Raw genomic sequence first — 14,060 nt, forward strand, 5'->3', positions numbered from 1 at the left:
CTAATATGAAGTTTTCTGTTGTCCTCATTGATCTCTTTTCTGCGTTTTGTTGAGATTTGGTTTAGGTTGGTTTCGATTCCAACCCGAAACCAAAATCAAATTAGTTGATTTGGGTGAATTTCAACTCAAACCTACCTGCTCTAACTCTTAAATTTAATCGAACCATATTAATTCGTTTTGATTTGGTTCGGTTAGTCGGTTTGGACCTTTAATCCAAATTAAAAAATTTTCAAAAAAAAAATAAAAATAAAAAATTAGTCCAAGTTTTAGGCCCACTTAGATTATACGAACTAAAATAATTAAATAATTTTATATTTTAAGAACTATTGACTAATAAATAAAATCAGGTTACTACAGACGGATCAACAGAAGACTTAATTTTTTTTTTTGCTTTTTTGGTAGAATGACTGCCTAAGTATCGTGAAATTTTCAATGCTATTATTTACCGACAATATCATAAATTGGAGGAATTCAAGATATAGTTATGAGATTATGACTTATCTTTTTATTTTTATTTTTATTAAAAAGAGAAGAAGATAAACATGTAAGTAAGTTAGATTGGTTCAATTAACCAGTGGTATGATGCTTCAAACCATGACTGAATCAACCCACAAAGATTTTTTTTTTTTTTTTTTAAAAATCAAACTAATTGTCCACGTCAAACCGAATTGAGATTGGTTTGGTCGGTTTTTCGATTTATTTTTCCCCTGGACTATTCTTTTCTTTGATTACTTTTTAAAATATTTAATGGATTTTGCTTGACGTCCACTGGTGCCCTGGACGTCGACGTCCAAGGGCAAACAGGCCCCCGCGCATAGGGTGCGCCAAATAGCGCCCCCCACCTATTTTTTTAATCTAAAAGCGCCCCCCACCTATTATTTTTAATCTATATGTACTACGAGTTTTTTATATTAATATCTAGCTTGTTGAAAAGTAGTTGTAGAAGTAGGCTTGGTTCCTGAGCTCGTAATATCGCGATTTTTCATTTATTTATGGTTGGTGTTCATAAATTTCTCATAAAAATTAATTATAATTGAATTTTGATTTTGAAAATTAGGCAGGGACATTTTAACCAAAACAAAATCTTCTGAACAGAAATTGAAACCGAATCGAAATCGGAGGTTCCAGTCCAATTCTCCAAAAAAAAAAAATTAATAATAAAATAAAAAATTTTGGAACCAGAATGGAAATTTGATAAATGATTGGGTCGGGGTCAGTTCTTGATTCCTGAACAGAACCGTGGTACTTGATTGGAATTGATTTTTATAAAAAATTTTAAATACAATTTATAGGCTAGATAAAAAAAATATAAAACCTAAAAATTATAATTTGGGTAGTAATTAGTTTAAAACTCTAAACTCTAACCCTAAAAAATAATATTGTCTCTTATATTTTTACATATAGCCTCACATCGAATTGTTGCATTTCAAAGGTTATACATGTTATTGTTTACAATTTGGACTTTTTATAAATAAAAAATTTCAAGTAGGTTGTGGTGTAAGTTGATGAATCAAAGCGTTCATTTTTTACAATTCAAGCTTTTTACTTTTTTTTTTTTTTTTTTTTTTTTTTTTTGTAATTTCCGTCCCAATTATATGGCTTATTTCGTTTTTCATACAGATTAAAAAATCTTTTTCAATGTCATTGAAAAATTAATTTTTGCCAATTTTTTTCCTAACTTACTCCTATTTAATTTTCAGTATGTAGTAGTAAATTATTGTAGGAATTAATAAAGAATTTGAAAAAAAATAGTGTATTGATGGGAAATGTGTGGTTAAAAAATAAGAAAAAGTTTTTGATCTGCGTGTAATATTATTTTATTGAAGAATGTGTTGTTAAAATGATGTCAAATCACTGTTTAAGAATGTATTTTTTTGGAATAATGTGGCTCAAACAGGCCCTATGTAATTTTAGTTAAGGCTATTTAAGTAAATAAGAGAAAAATTAAAAATTGTGGTGTACTTAATAAATTTTGTGTTGGAAATGTAATTACCCAATTAGAAAATAGGCTTATATATTTGAGACAAGAGAAAAATGAAACTTAGCCTATATAATTGGGATGGAGGGAGTATTATTTATAAATTTAAATGATTTTTTTTTAAAAAAAAATTCATAATGCATGACAATTGAATTTGATATATTCATTACTTGAGTTGTGTTGTACATTTTTGTCATCTCGAGTTCGTGGTTCTCTTTTTAAATATAATATTTTTATTTTTTATTTAAACAAAGCAAGTTAAATATGTGGACCGTAATTTTTTGATATATATAGTTATGTATCTAATTAATACTTTTTATGTCAGTTCGTTTTAAGAGTATAATTATTTAAGCATGGTTCATAATTAAATTATATGATCTAGAATGCCTCACTTATGGATCGAATAAGATTTATTAAAAAACAATTTTTTCTCAAATTATAATTTAATTTTTGATTTTTATATTACTCCTATTTTTGTGGTTTTTAGTGTCCATTATTTTGCTTCTTGAAGATTTTTTAATTGAATTTTCTCTCTCGCACAAATATTTTCGAGTACCAGCGTATTAGATATATGTACCAAAAGGGTCTATGTGAGATATTTTTAAAATAAATGCATATAAAAATGTTATGGATAGAACTGAAACCGACGGTTAGGGTTTGAATTTGGTTCCAATATCTACAATGAACTGAATGGTTCTATTTGTGAAATATCCAACATATAATGGGTGGTTCCGGATATTGAAATATTCGGACTGACTCGCTTGATGCCCAATCCTATTGAAAATAAATTGAAATAATAGTATACACTGAATTTTGGTTCAGCACTTAATGAAGTCTTGATGTTAGTTTGATTTTTGTTTCGACATTAATTTGTTATTAAAAATATTAAACGTTTAAATAACTAACTTCTACTTATATTTGACATTTATCTACACCTTCATATTTTTAATAATTAAATTTAATAGAATATTACGAACCTTGATTCGATCTTCGAGACTCCTTTACCAATCCGAACCAAAATTAAAGTTGTAACAACCTTGATCGCAAACTTTATTTGATAATGAGCCTTGGACTTCACCATTACCTAGATGGATGATAAGCACCGTGGCATACTACATAATGTTGCTCTCAGTGATGGATAATGCTATGTATCATAACGTTGTTCAACCTTAATTTAAGTAACACTGAAATCTACACGTATAATTGGGGATCATAAGCAAAAGAGTAATTCTATTTAGCATAAGTAGTGCAAAAACTCCAACAAAAAACAATTGACCACCAATGATTTGTACACGCCTAATTATAAATAGCATTACTTCTTAGTAGAATGTAAGAATATGAGACCATATTATCTATCATTCAACGCTAGCTAAAAAGAAGATTATTTGAAAGTTTAGAATTGAATTTTCAAAATCAGAATAAAAAGTTGAGGAAGCTTGCCCCACCACCTCAACCATGTCTCACATAGTGCCAATGTCTGTATTCCACACAAAATTTGATTCCATTTTGGCCTTTCATTTGTGCGTTTGAAAAGTACGGAATTATCGACGACACATTTCGTCAATTATAATTCATGTCGTCGGACAATAGAACCCATCGTCAAAGTAAAAATAAGTAACTTTTTTTTTACATAATTTCCTTGACAGGGGCCCTCAATCTTACACTATTGCTACGTAGACTAGTATTAAACAATATGTCTATCAAATAACGTCAGCACAACGTCCTTGGCAGCACCAAGCGAAAACATATCTTGTCTGAAAATATGTTTTTGTCTAAGATAGCAAAATCCCACGAGGTTTTGTCCCTTAACTACCCGCTCACAATTTTAACTTATTATTAACCTCTCAATCACAGATTCATCCCTTCATGTCGCCTAAGAGATTTTTCTGAGGCACCCAGCAAAAATTGAGGTTCAAGTTTCCAAGATTCGATTGCTAATATGTACTTCATTGTTTTACCTTTCGGTGCTTGTTTATGAGCATCAATTGCATTTATATCTACGAAGTTTCGTTTTCTTCAGCATCAAACTCATATAATTTTGATCCTATCAGTCTTCAGATTTTCAAGAATAAAGACTTTCACCTTTCTTATATTTTCCAAAAATTCAAATTTCCATGCAAGAGTCCAGTTTGACGGTTGAAATAGTGATTTTCATCTTTGTTCTTTAAATATTTTCAATTTTCAAGTTATAATGCCTGTTTTGTGACCTTAAATTCTGCCAAGAAAGTTGAATAGTGAATTTTGAATACAATGGCAATTGAATTATGTTCTGATAATCTTACAAGTACGAACGTGAGTCCTAGGATTTCATTTTCTCATGATTTTTCACAAGCAGATGTAGTTCCAGTAGAAAAATATATTGAATCGAGCTCATCATCAACTGGTGATTTTGATTTCTGTGTATTCCGGAGAAGCTTTGATCAAGAATCTTCCTTGGCCGATGATATTTTCTTGGATGGAAAGATTCTTCCAGTTGAAATCAAGAAAAAATTGGCAGCTCCACCCAAAAGAGTGGCGGAGCCTCCACTATCGCCACCACATCCACCGCCGCAATATGATCACAAGATTAATTCTACTTCTAACAAGAAGAGTATTGGGAACTCAGAAGAAAAGAAAAACAAGTCATTTTGGCAGTTCAATCGCAGCAGTTCTTTGAATTGTGGCGGCAATGGTGGTGGCCATGGACGGAGCTTATGCCCTTTGCCACTTCTATCCCGGAGTAATTCAACAGGTTCAGCAACCAGTTCTAAACGATCATCAATATCAAAATGTAGTTTGAATCATAAGCATCAGCAAAAGTCTTCATTATTCAGTAATTCGGCAGCGAAGCAATCACAATTTTTATCATCATCTGCTTCTCAATATCAGAAGCCTCCATTGAAGAAAAATATTCAAGGTTCTTATGGAATTAATCCAGTGTTGAAAGTTCCCACTGCAAGTCTGTTTTGTATGGGTTCTATATTTTCTGGTGACAAAGACAAGAACAAGAGCAAGAAGCTGTGATTCAAATTCTTTGTAATTCTTGAAATAGTGTGAAGGTTAATTTGTTTCTCTAGGTTTAACCATTTTCTCTTTTCTCAGGCCAAGTAAATAGTGTTAAGGAATAAATTCTACATTCAATAAATGTTGGGTTTGTAATCCAAGTTCATCTAGAGCTTGCGTAATATGGTGTATTGGGCCTTGAAGACTTCTAAATAAGATCCATGGAGGAAAAAAAGATTGATGGCGCTAACTGAACGCTCGAGTGGCGAGATGGAATATTCAGAGGAACTGTCGCCCGCCTACCACTCAAGTTGTGAGCCTGGCGCTCTAGCATTCAAGCAACACTATTGTTTGGATTTTTTTCCACCCATTTTTTGACCTAATTTTCATCTTTACTATTATTATTATTAGGGTTTCACATGTACGTCTTTAAATAGACTTTTTACAAGTTAATTAATTACGAGGTTAAAATTATTGTGAGAGACAAAATATTTTTGAAATTTTTCTCTTCATTATAGTTGAATAAAATCTCTAATTTCCACAAACATTACTCATTTTTAAAAACTTAGGTCCTTGAGTATGCATAGCAAAGGAGAACTTTATATAGACAGGTTTTATTAGATGATTGTTGAAGTTGCTATCAGCGAACAATTGGGTGTACTAGCTTTCTTTATTGGGAAAAATTCATAACTGAGATGTTAAGTATCATTCATTTCAAAACTAAGAACAAAAGTTTCAAATTTCAAAAATCAAATATTTATTAAAATTTATTTACAATTTAATTAATTGATTATATGTTTTATTAATTAAATATATTAAGGTCATAGATCCATACAATTTGGTCACAAATAACAATTTAGTTAGTTACATATTATTTTTCGATCACCAATCAAAATTTGTATGTCACAAATTATTTTAAAATCATAATTAAATATTTTACAGGCCACAATTTGTTCATCGCTTACAAATCAAACATTTATAAATCATAATTTATTTATTTGTCACAAGTCATAAATATTATAAGTCACAACTTATTATATAGTTACAAATTATCGATCACAAATTAATAATTTTTTATGTTACATATTATTTCTTGATCACAAATTATCTATTTGTCACATATTATTTATTAGTTACAAATTAACCAATTCAATGGTTACAATCAACCAAATCTATTGTGGCCACCGCCAAAACCACCACCACCTCATTACTGTCACCAGCCACATCGCCACCAAAACACCACTACCAAAAAACCACCACCACCACCACATCCCACCCACCCTACGACAACCACAACCACTACTAGACCACTATCATCGCCGTCACGACCACCACTACCACCACCTCATCCCACCCTACTCTACCACACCACAAACATTGCTAGACCACCACCGTCGTTGCCGCTAGATTGTTGTCGATTTTATCCCACAAGTGGATGGATCGTAACAAGTAGTAAAGTGGACATTTTGAGTCCGGATTATAGTTTTCACGAGGACTATACTTTAATACTCAATTTATTATTTCTAACTACTATTTGACAAAAAAAAAAAAAGATTGAATGTGATTTTTAAATTTAACTACTAAAAATTTCGTGACTGCAACAGAAAATTAGTGAAAATTCAATAATAAATGGAGATTAGGGCGGAACAAATTCACCTATTGGTCACCTTTATTTCTAATATCGAGATTTATAAAATTAAAGTAGTGTTCTGTCGAATTCTTCTATGGCATTCAATTTACCCCTCTCGAGTTCTCATTGAACATTTTTAAATAATTTAATTTCACATCTCTATGTGAATCAACATTATTTAAGCGAAATAATAGTTTTAAGAATTCCTATATGACCGCAGCAACTAATATAGGCATCTTTACACGTTATATTAACTTATCGAATGTTAATATGTGGTCTAAACAAGAATCTGCATCTCTACGTAATTATTGTTTACAAATCATCTAATTAGTGATCAGGTAATTAAATGCATTAAGAACAACATTAAAATTAATACATATAAAATAAAAAGTACTAGAATCTCAATTCAACAAAATAAAGGATTCCAAATAAGTTACATTGTTCGCCCTAAAATTATGTTTAGCTACTCATGTTAATGGAGAAAAGAACAAGATAATTTAATGAAAGACATCACCGGGAATTGACGGAATATGATTAATAAAACTGCTGCCTTTTTTTCTGCGTGTTTCTGTCTTGTCTCGTGTCTCTGCCATGTATATATATAAAGCCCAGTTTGTTTCCCATTTTGGTAAAAATGAGAATGAAAAATATAGCCGTTATGAGTCCCATACAAGAAATAGAAATTCAAATTTGGTTGTTTAATGTGATGGATAACGATCATATTTTTCATTTTAATAGGGAAAGAATGAGAAACAAACAAGGGCATAATCTCAATTCAACACAATTGGTTTCTGCCTCCAGCCGCCAGCAGGCCTTGTGTGTATATATGTATTTGATATTGGCAGACAGCACCCAATTAATTCCACCAAAACTACCGTTTCTTGGCCCCCTGTTTGACCCCATCTCATTCTTTTTTTCTCTCTTATTTTTAATCACACAATCTTCTATAAAATAATATATACACAAATAAAAAACTTTTCATTCTTTTTCAACCACACATTTTTTAAAAAACACTATTACAACCATTAAAATTTTAAAAGAATGGGGGCCAAACGGATGCTTGTATGCCTCAATCTCCTCAAAGCTGCCTACATTTCCATGCTTGTATGTCTATTAATTTGAGCAACAAATCAACCCTCCAATTCTCCTTTCTTGATTTTCTGTGCGTGTCTTCTGAAAAAAATTCCAGCCTCAATTTTGTAGTAAAATTATATAAAATTGGCCCCCCTCCCCCACAAAGCTGCTACGTTTTCTGTGATGTATATATATATATTACTCTAAAAACCTAGTAGCCACCATGGTTGACTAACAAAAGGACCCCTCTCTCTCTCCTGCGTGAATCTATATATATCCCCACTTTACAGCCACCATAATTTCCTTTAATTCAAACCCTTTAATATAATATTACCCATCAAGTCCTCAATCTTTCAATATAATGCAATTCAATCCATGAGTCCTTTTATTCTTGCAACACATGCCTTCTTTGATTCAATTCAAGTCATTTACTTTCCAAAATATGAAATTTGATCTCCAAATTCTTCAATCTTTGATTCATGGTCCGGATCAACTATCGAATTGTTACAACTTGGTCCCTATACTTTTGCATTTCTCCCTTTTTGCTTCATTCCTTCAATTTCAATTCCTTCATAAAATTTCACCTATTAAATATAAAAGACAAAAATTTAGGATATAATTTGTTAAAAGAACCATCAAATATCACTATTTAAAGTACCGAATAAGTGTATAAAATATACTTATCACATATGCATTGCGAAATCCACTTCCACCAACTCTAGATCCACCACCACCACCATTACCATCGTCGCCAATAAAACCACCCCAACATTACCACACTATGGAAACCACCACCACCAACATATCCTACACCACCACTAGATCCAACATACCCTCCACCACCGTTGTATCCAACAAAGCCACTGCCACCCAAACACCACGACTGTGAGCACCACCACCACCACCACAGCCCCTACCTATCAACTGAAAACACACCCAAAAACCTACATTTGATCGTGGAGCTGCAAATCCCGACCACGGCACAGTAGATTTCGACCAACTATGTATGATGGAAGGTATGTTGAATCTTGACCGGACGATGGAGATGATACCGCGACTGCGACACGAGATGATGGCGTCGTTCTTAGAGCTTCAAAAATGAAAATGATGTGGTCGCAGTAGCTCGTGTCGTGTTGCGATCACATCAATGGCATTGTGTGCGACATTGGCCTTTGGCGGTAGTTGTATGAGGTAAAGAAAATGGTGATTGTGTGTGGTAAAGAAAGGGAAGAGAGACACAGAGAGAGGGGAATCATTAGGGTTTGGGAATGAATATTGCGTGGGGTGGATAGAGGTAGGGTGGGTATGTAGGGGGTGTTTGACTTCCACTTTTTCTAAAATATATTTTTCTATCTTCTTTTAAATAATATTTTTTTCATTAAAATAATATTACACTCAAATCAAGAACTTTTTCTTCTTTTTTAATCACACATTCTCTCCAATTTACTATTCCAAAATACATATTCTTCAAAAAGAATGTGGCTCAAACACACCTCTAGATTAATTTAATTTTAAAATATTATTATTAATTTTAAAATATGAATTTTTCATCTAATTTTTGTACAAACAAAACTTAAACTTGATTTTTGAAATTGAAACTTAAAAAGTGAGGTTTGCTTTAATTTCCATTTCTTGATTTTAGGCTAGTATTTCTTACTCAATGTTTAACCTCACGTTATTTGATAGAATTTCCATTTGTATATCTATTAACCTTTTCTGGTTAAGCATCAATTGACACATAAAAATGTGGATTGAGAGTCGACACAATCATAATATTGTAATTTTGTGATGAGATATTTTGCAACATACAAAAAGTTGTCGCAGTAAGTGTTTTAGCGCAACACCTTTTTAAAATTTGTCGCAAAGATTTTGATGGAAAAGATAAGTACCAAAACATATAATGCGACGTAAAAAATTGTCGTAATATATCAAAAGGCATGACAAATAATAAAGATTGTCGCCAAAATATGATGGAAGCAAGGTGCCAAAATATTTTTTGGTAGAACACTTATGACAACAAACTTTTATATTTTGCAGGTATTTTTAATGCAATAAAATCTACTTTTCGCAACAATAAGTATTTGTTGCTAAAAATTTTACGAGAAAAAAAGGATTTTTTGCAACGGGTAAAAAATGTTGCCATAGATCTTTCGCAACGTTCACCCGTATATTGTAAGTTTCAATGTAGTCATAAAATAGAAAGATACGGCAATGTACACTGCATGTTGCAAATGGCCTCAAATTCATGTTGTTCTTAGATTTTTGCAATGTCTTCGCGATGCTTTTATTATATTTTGCAACGTTCTTTGTTTATGGTCTAAATTTATTTTTGAAACAACAATGACTATTGTTTTTGGCGTTTTTGCCTATATTGCGGTGAAAAAATACGTACCACAAAAAATATAAAGCAACATCAAACGTTAACATAAAATGTTAAAAAATAGAAAGGTAAAAAAATATCAAAAAAATATGAAAAGGTAAGAAAGTCTAAAAAAATAATAAATGAAAAGGTAAAAAAAAAAATCTCCCCTTTATCACCTATAGGATCTTATACACGTGGCATGAAAAGCTATAAGAAATGTGACTTCTTTCTTATTCAATCGACTAGTTTGGTGTAACTTTCGATCCAATTGAAGTTTAGTTAAAAATATATTCGATTGTACTCTCATAATTACATTAATGACTCCGCATGTCTTTAAATTGAACAAAATAGCAAATCGAGGAATTGAATGACGATAAACTTTTGCATCAAGCAATTTCTTATACTTTGTATAATGAAAATAATGTCAATTATTTGTGTTAATTTATATATGATTAAAATTAATATTTAGAATGCACTCGATCTTTAGTTTTTCAGCTTGGTCCCATCCAGAATTTTGAGGCCATCACTAGAGCATTAACATGTACAGTTTATGGATTTGTAGAAAACTATATTTGTGCAACATACATCTGAATAGGACTTAATATATCTTGATGAATTTCCAACTTTTCTTCCCTTGTAATTTACATAGTCAATTCTTTATAGTTGTTTTGGTTCTGTTCATCTCGCAACATAAAGCATCAAACTCTATAGGGAATAATTAGAATGGGAAGTTTAGTAGTATACACGATGTTGGATCGACGGATGAAGGCATTGAAGAAAATGAAAGCAGCAAAGTCATCTTCCATGTCATCATCAAGTGGAAACTTGATTGCCAATCACTCCTCTTCTGAACTGTGATCATTTTTCAAGGTAACCTTTTATATCTGATAATGAATTTGATATGCCCTGTATACATCTTTTGCCAATAATAAATGCATAATTTAGAGCTTGTTTGCCTGTGCTTGACACTTTGTAAGTTTTGTTAGGAAAAAAAAATGGATTGTAATTTTTAAACTTATATTTGACAAAATGTTTACTTAAAAGTATGTTATCCCAACTTCCTGTCCCTTGAGACCAACAAGCCATTCATGTTATTCATTTCCCAAATATTCTCTTAGGTATCAGTTTTCACCGTTCGACTTTTGGATTAACATTTCTATTATTTCATTTATTTCCTTTATTTTTACATCGAGATGTATCTTCATGTTTCTTTTTGTTGGTTGTTACAACTGTTGGAATTGGTTTAAATAAATAACTGAAAATTGGAAAATGAAAAGGTGTGACATCTTGTTAATTTCAACCAAATATTCGGACTTGATCCGATTTTCAAATTACAAAAGTAAATAGATCAACTTATTCTACTTGTCGAGTAGATCGTTGTGGTATATTTGAAATCTCGAAACCAATTTCGGATAAATGAGAAATTACGGTCCATAGTTAGAAGAAATGAAGTGTTGCAACCTTTCGAAAGGATACAAATTTTGGCTAAGTGTTACAATTTTTCGAAAGAATGCATGTTTTGGCTCACACTACTTCATTTGCACCTTTTCTACATCTATAAATAGGACCTTATGGACATGATTTTGGATACACCAATTGCATTGAGCACTCATTCTCTTCTTGCAATTATCTCTTTTCTTTTTCTATAGCATTTTCATGCATTTCTTTTTGTAGAGGGAAAATTCTGTCAAAAGTTTGTTGGTTTCTTGTGATTTGAAGTGCTGCTAATTTAATTTGACACTTGTAATCGGGCGTCTTTGCTATTTTACTTAATCTTCTTTTAGTTAATTTAATTTTGTACATAATGTGTAGTTTTAAGTTGTTATTTTTTTCCCTTTAAAAAAACAGGTAGAAAACGACAACATGAACGAACGTTGCTAAAACATTAAGAACAACACAGGTATGCATAATGAATGTTGTAAAAATATTAATCGTAACGGGTAATGAACATTGAAGAAAATTAATGACAATGTTCATCGAAAACTTTTTGCTCTAGTCTTTGAACGTTATCGTATCCTTTTACTTTATGACAACATCGCAGCCCGCAACGTTTTTTTACTGTTGTGAAAGGCTTTTTTGTTGTAGTGTATGTGTTGAGAAATAAATTTAGCAATATATATTGTTACCCAAAGGATATGGGGACAAACTCTCTGTATCATGGAATAAATTCAACTACAATTATTGAATATCTTAACATTTATTTTGCAACGACTCAAACGCATTGTAAAACAAATTACGCGACAAATAGGTCTTGCTATAGAATATATTATGACAAGCATGTTTTGTTGCAAAATAGAATAGGTAACAAATTCTATACCTTTAGGGTGCGTTTAATTACAAGTATGTAATTTACATGAAAAGAAAATAAATTCTAGGTAATTCAATTGCCTAGAACTTATTTGCATGAAAATTGTCAATTAAATATGTTTAATTAATTTAATTTTCAATTTAGAAAATATTATACTTATCCGATTTTCATAGGTGGGTAAATGAGAGAGAGTAGATAAATGAGAGAGTGAATTCTCTGAAAAATAAAATCCTACTTCCCCTAAAGAAAATATTTTCTTTGATTTTGAGGAAAATATGGTCATGTGACTAAAAGAAAGAAAATGTTTTCCATGAAAAAAATGTCAGTCAAACAACATAAAAATAGGAATTTGAGTGGAAAAACACATTTTCCAATCAAACACACTCTTAAGGTATTATTCACAACAAACATATGTCTCGCAATTTTTTTTTTATTTTTATTTTTTGTAATAATCGTTGAGACAAATTGACTTGTCACCCTTTTAATTTTTTGCAAGATATGTGTTTTGCAATGACATTATGGCGACAAATATTTTGTTACTCTTTCATACTATCTATGTCAAACAAATAATTTTGCTAGTTTGTTTATGCAATGAATCACTAAAAGTTGTCGTAGCATACATTCTGTGACTCAAATAGCTAACAACGCGCGCAACAAATATCTTGTTGTAGCTAAATTACTTTTGCAACAAATTACCGTTTGGCAATTAAATTTGAATAACAATTTAACATTCATCATCAAATTGAAACTTAACTATAACTGGAAAAGATGTATCAGTACGGGGATAATTCTCGTACCTTGACGGGCGAAAATGGCTGCAAAGAATTCGAAACACGACATATTTTCGAGATGGTAGTAATACTATCAGATCGAAAGGGCCAATTCTCTATAACAGTATTTATAGAAGGATAAAATCAAAACCACTCTTCCAAGTAATCAGCAAAAATCATACTAAAGACAAACAAGAAAGATCAATAAATCTCTCCATGACAACGGATAAGTGCTCAATTTAGAATTGTCTGTAACCCAAAACAGTCTTACCAACACCTCTAGAAATCCTTCCTCCTCCATTAATACCATTCCTTGCAGCAGCAGCCAATCCCTTTAATTCATCCATGTTTGCATAGCTTTTCCTACTCATCAATCCATCACTTTTCTTCTCCCCAGAATTCACAGACTTACTCCCTCCTCCCACTTTCCCATTCTTCCACCCGGCCATTGGTGGCGTCACTGACCTCTCCATTACTGGTGGCAGCGCAGCCACTGGCTTCCGGTTCTCCTTCCGTAAGGCGAATGAAAAATCAGGCACAGATCGGGTTAAAGTAGATGATTCTTTTGGCCTTTTTGGTGGTGTTGTGAAATTCACATTCCCCTGGAATTTCACCTGCTTCTTTGGTGGAGTCAAAATCGAAACAGATTTATTTTGATTCTTTTCCACTTCTACTTTTTCTGGGGTTTTTTGAACTTCAATCAAGTTCTTTGATCTTAGCTTCTTTTCTCTCATATCAGAATAAGCTTCATATCTAGGGCCTCTTTCCATGACAAAACTCTCTGTTGTGAGCGGTAGGAGTTGGGTATTATCAGAATCAGAGAACTGAGAGAAAATCAACGGTTTGAGATCAAAGAGATAGTTTTCCTGTAGCAGAGAGCAATTGGCCTCTGCCATTGATGGAGGAATTATTTTTGAAGATTTTGCAATTTAATGGAAGCATTCTTGTTTTTAAAA

The 14,060-nt window shown here is 31.8% G+C and overlaps 2 protein-coding genes across 2 annotated transcripts; one reads left to right on the top strand and one right to left on the bottom strand.

Annotated features, from left to right (window-relative positions):
- Window positions 1–3,765: 3,765 nt before the first annotated feature.
- LOC111408984 lies at window positions 3,766–5,436 on the top strand. The gene has a single exon (XM_023038864.1). The coding sequence runs from the start codon at window positions 4,229–4,231 to the stop codon at window positions 4,979–4,981; it is 753 nt and encodes a 250-aa protein (XP_022894632.1). The 5' UTR covers window positions 3,766–4,228; the 3' UTR covers window positions 4,982–5,436.
- Window positions 5,437–13,173: 7,737 nt separating this feature from the next.
- On the bottom strand, window positions 13,174–14,060 carry LOC111408985. Its single transcript, XM_023038865.1, has one exon. The coding sequence runs from the start codon at window positions 13,998–14,000 to the stop codon at window positions 13,344–13,346; it is 657 nt and encodes a 218-aa protein (XP_022894633.1). The 5' UTR covers window positions 14,001–14,060; the 3' UTR covers window positions 13,174–13,343.

This window comes from Olea europaea, chromosome 14, assembly GCF_002742605.1.
Source record: "Olea europaea var. sylvestris chromosome 14, O_europaea_v1, whole genome shotgun sequence".
In the NCBI taxonomy this organism is placed as follows: Eukaryota; Viridiplantae; Streptophyta; class Magnoliopsida; order Lamiales; family Oleaceae; genus Olea; species Olea europaea.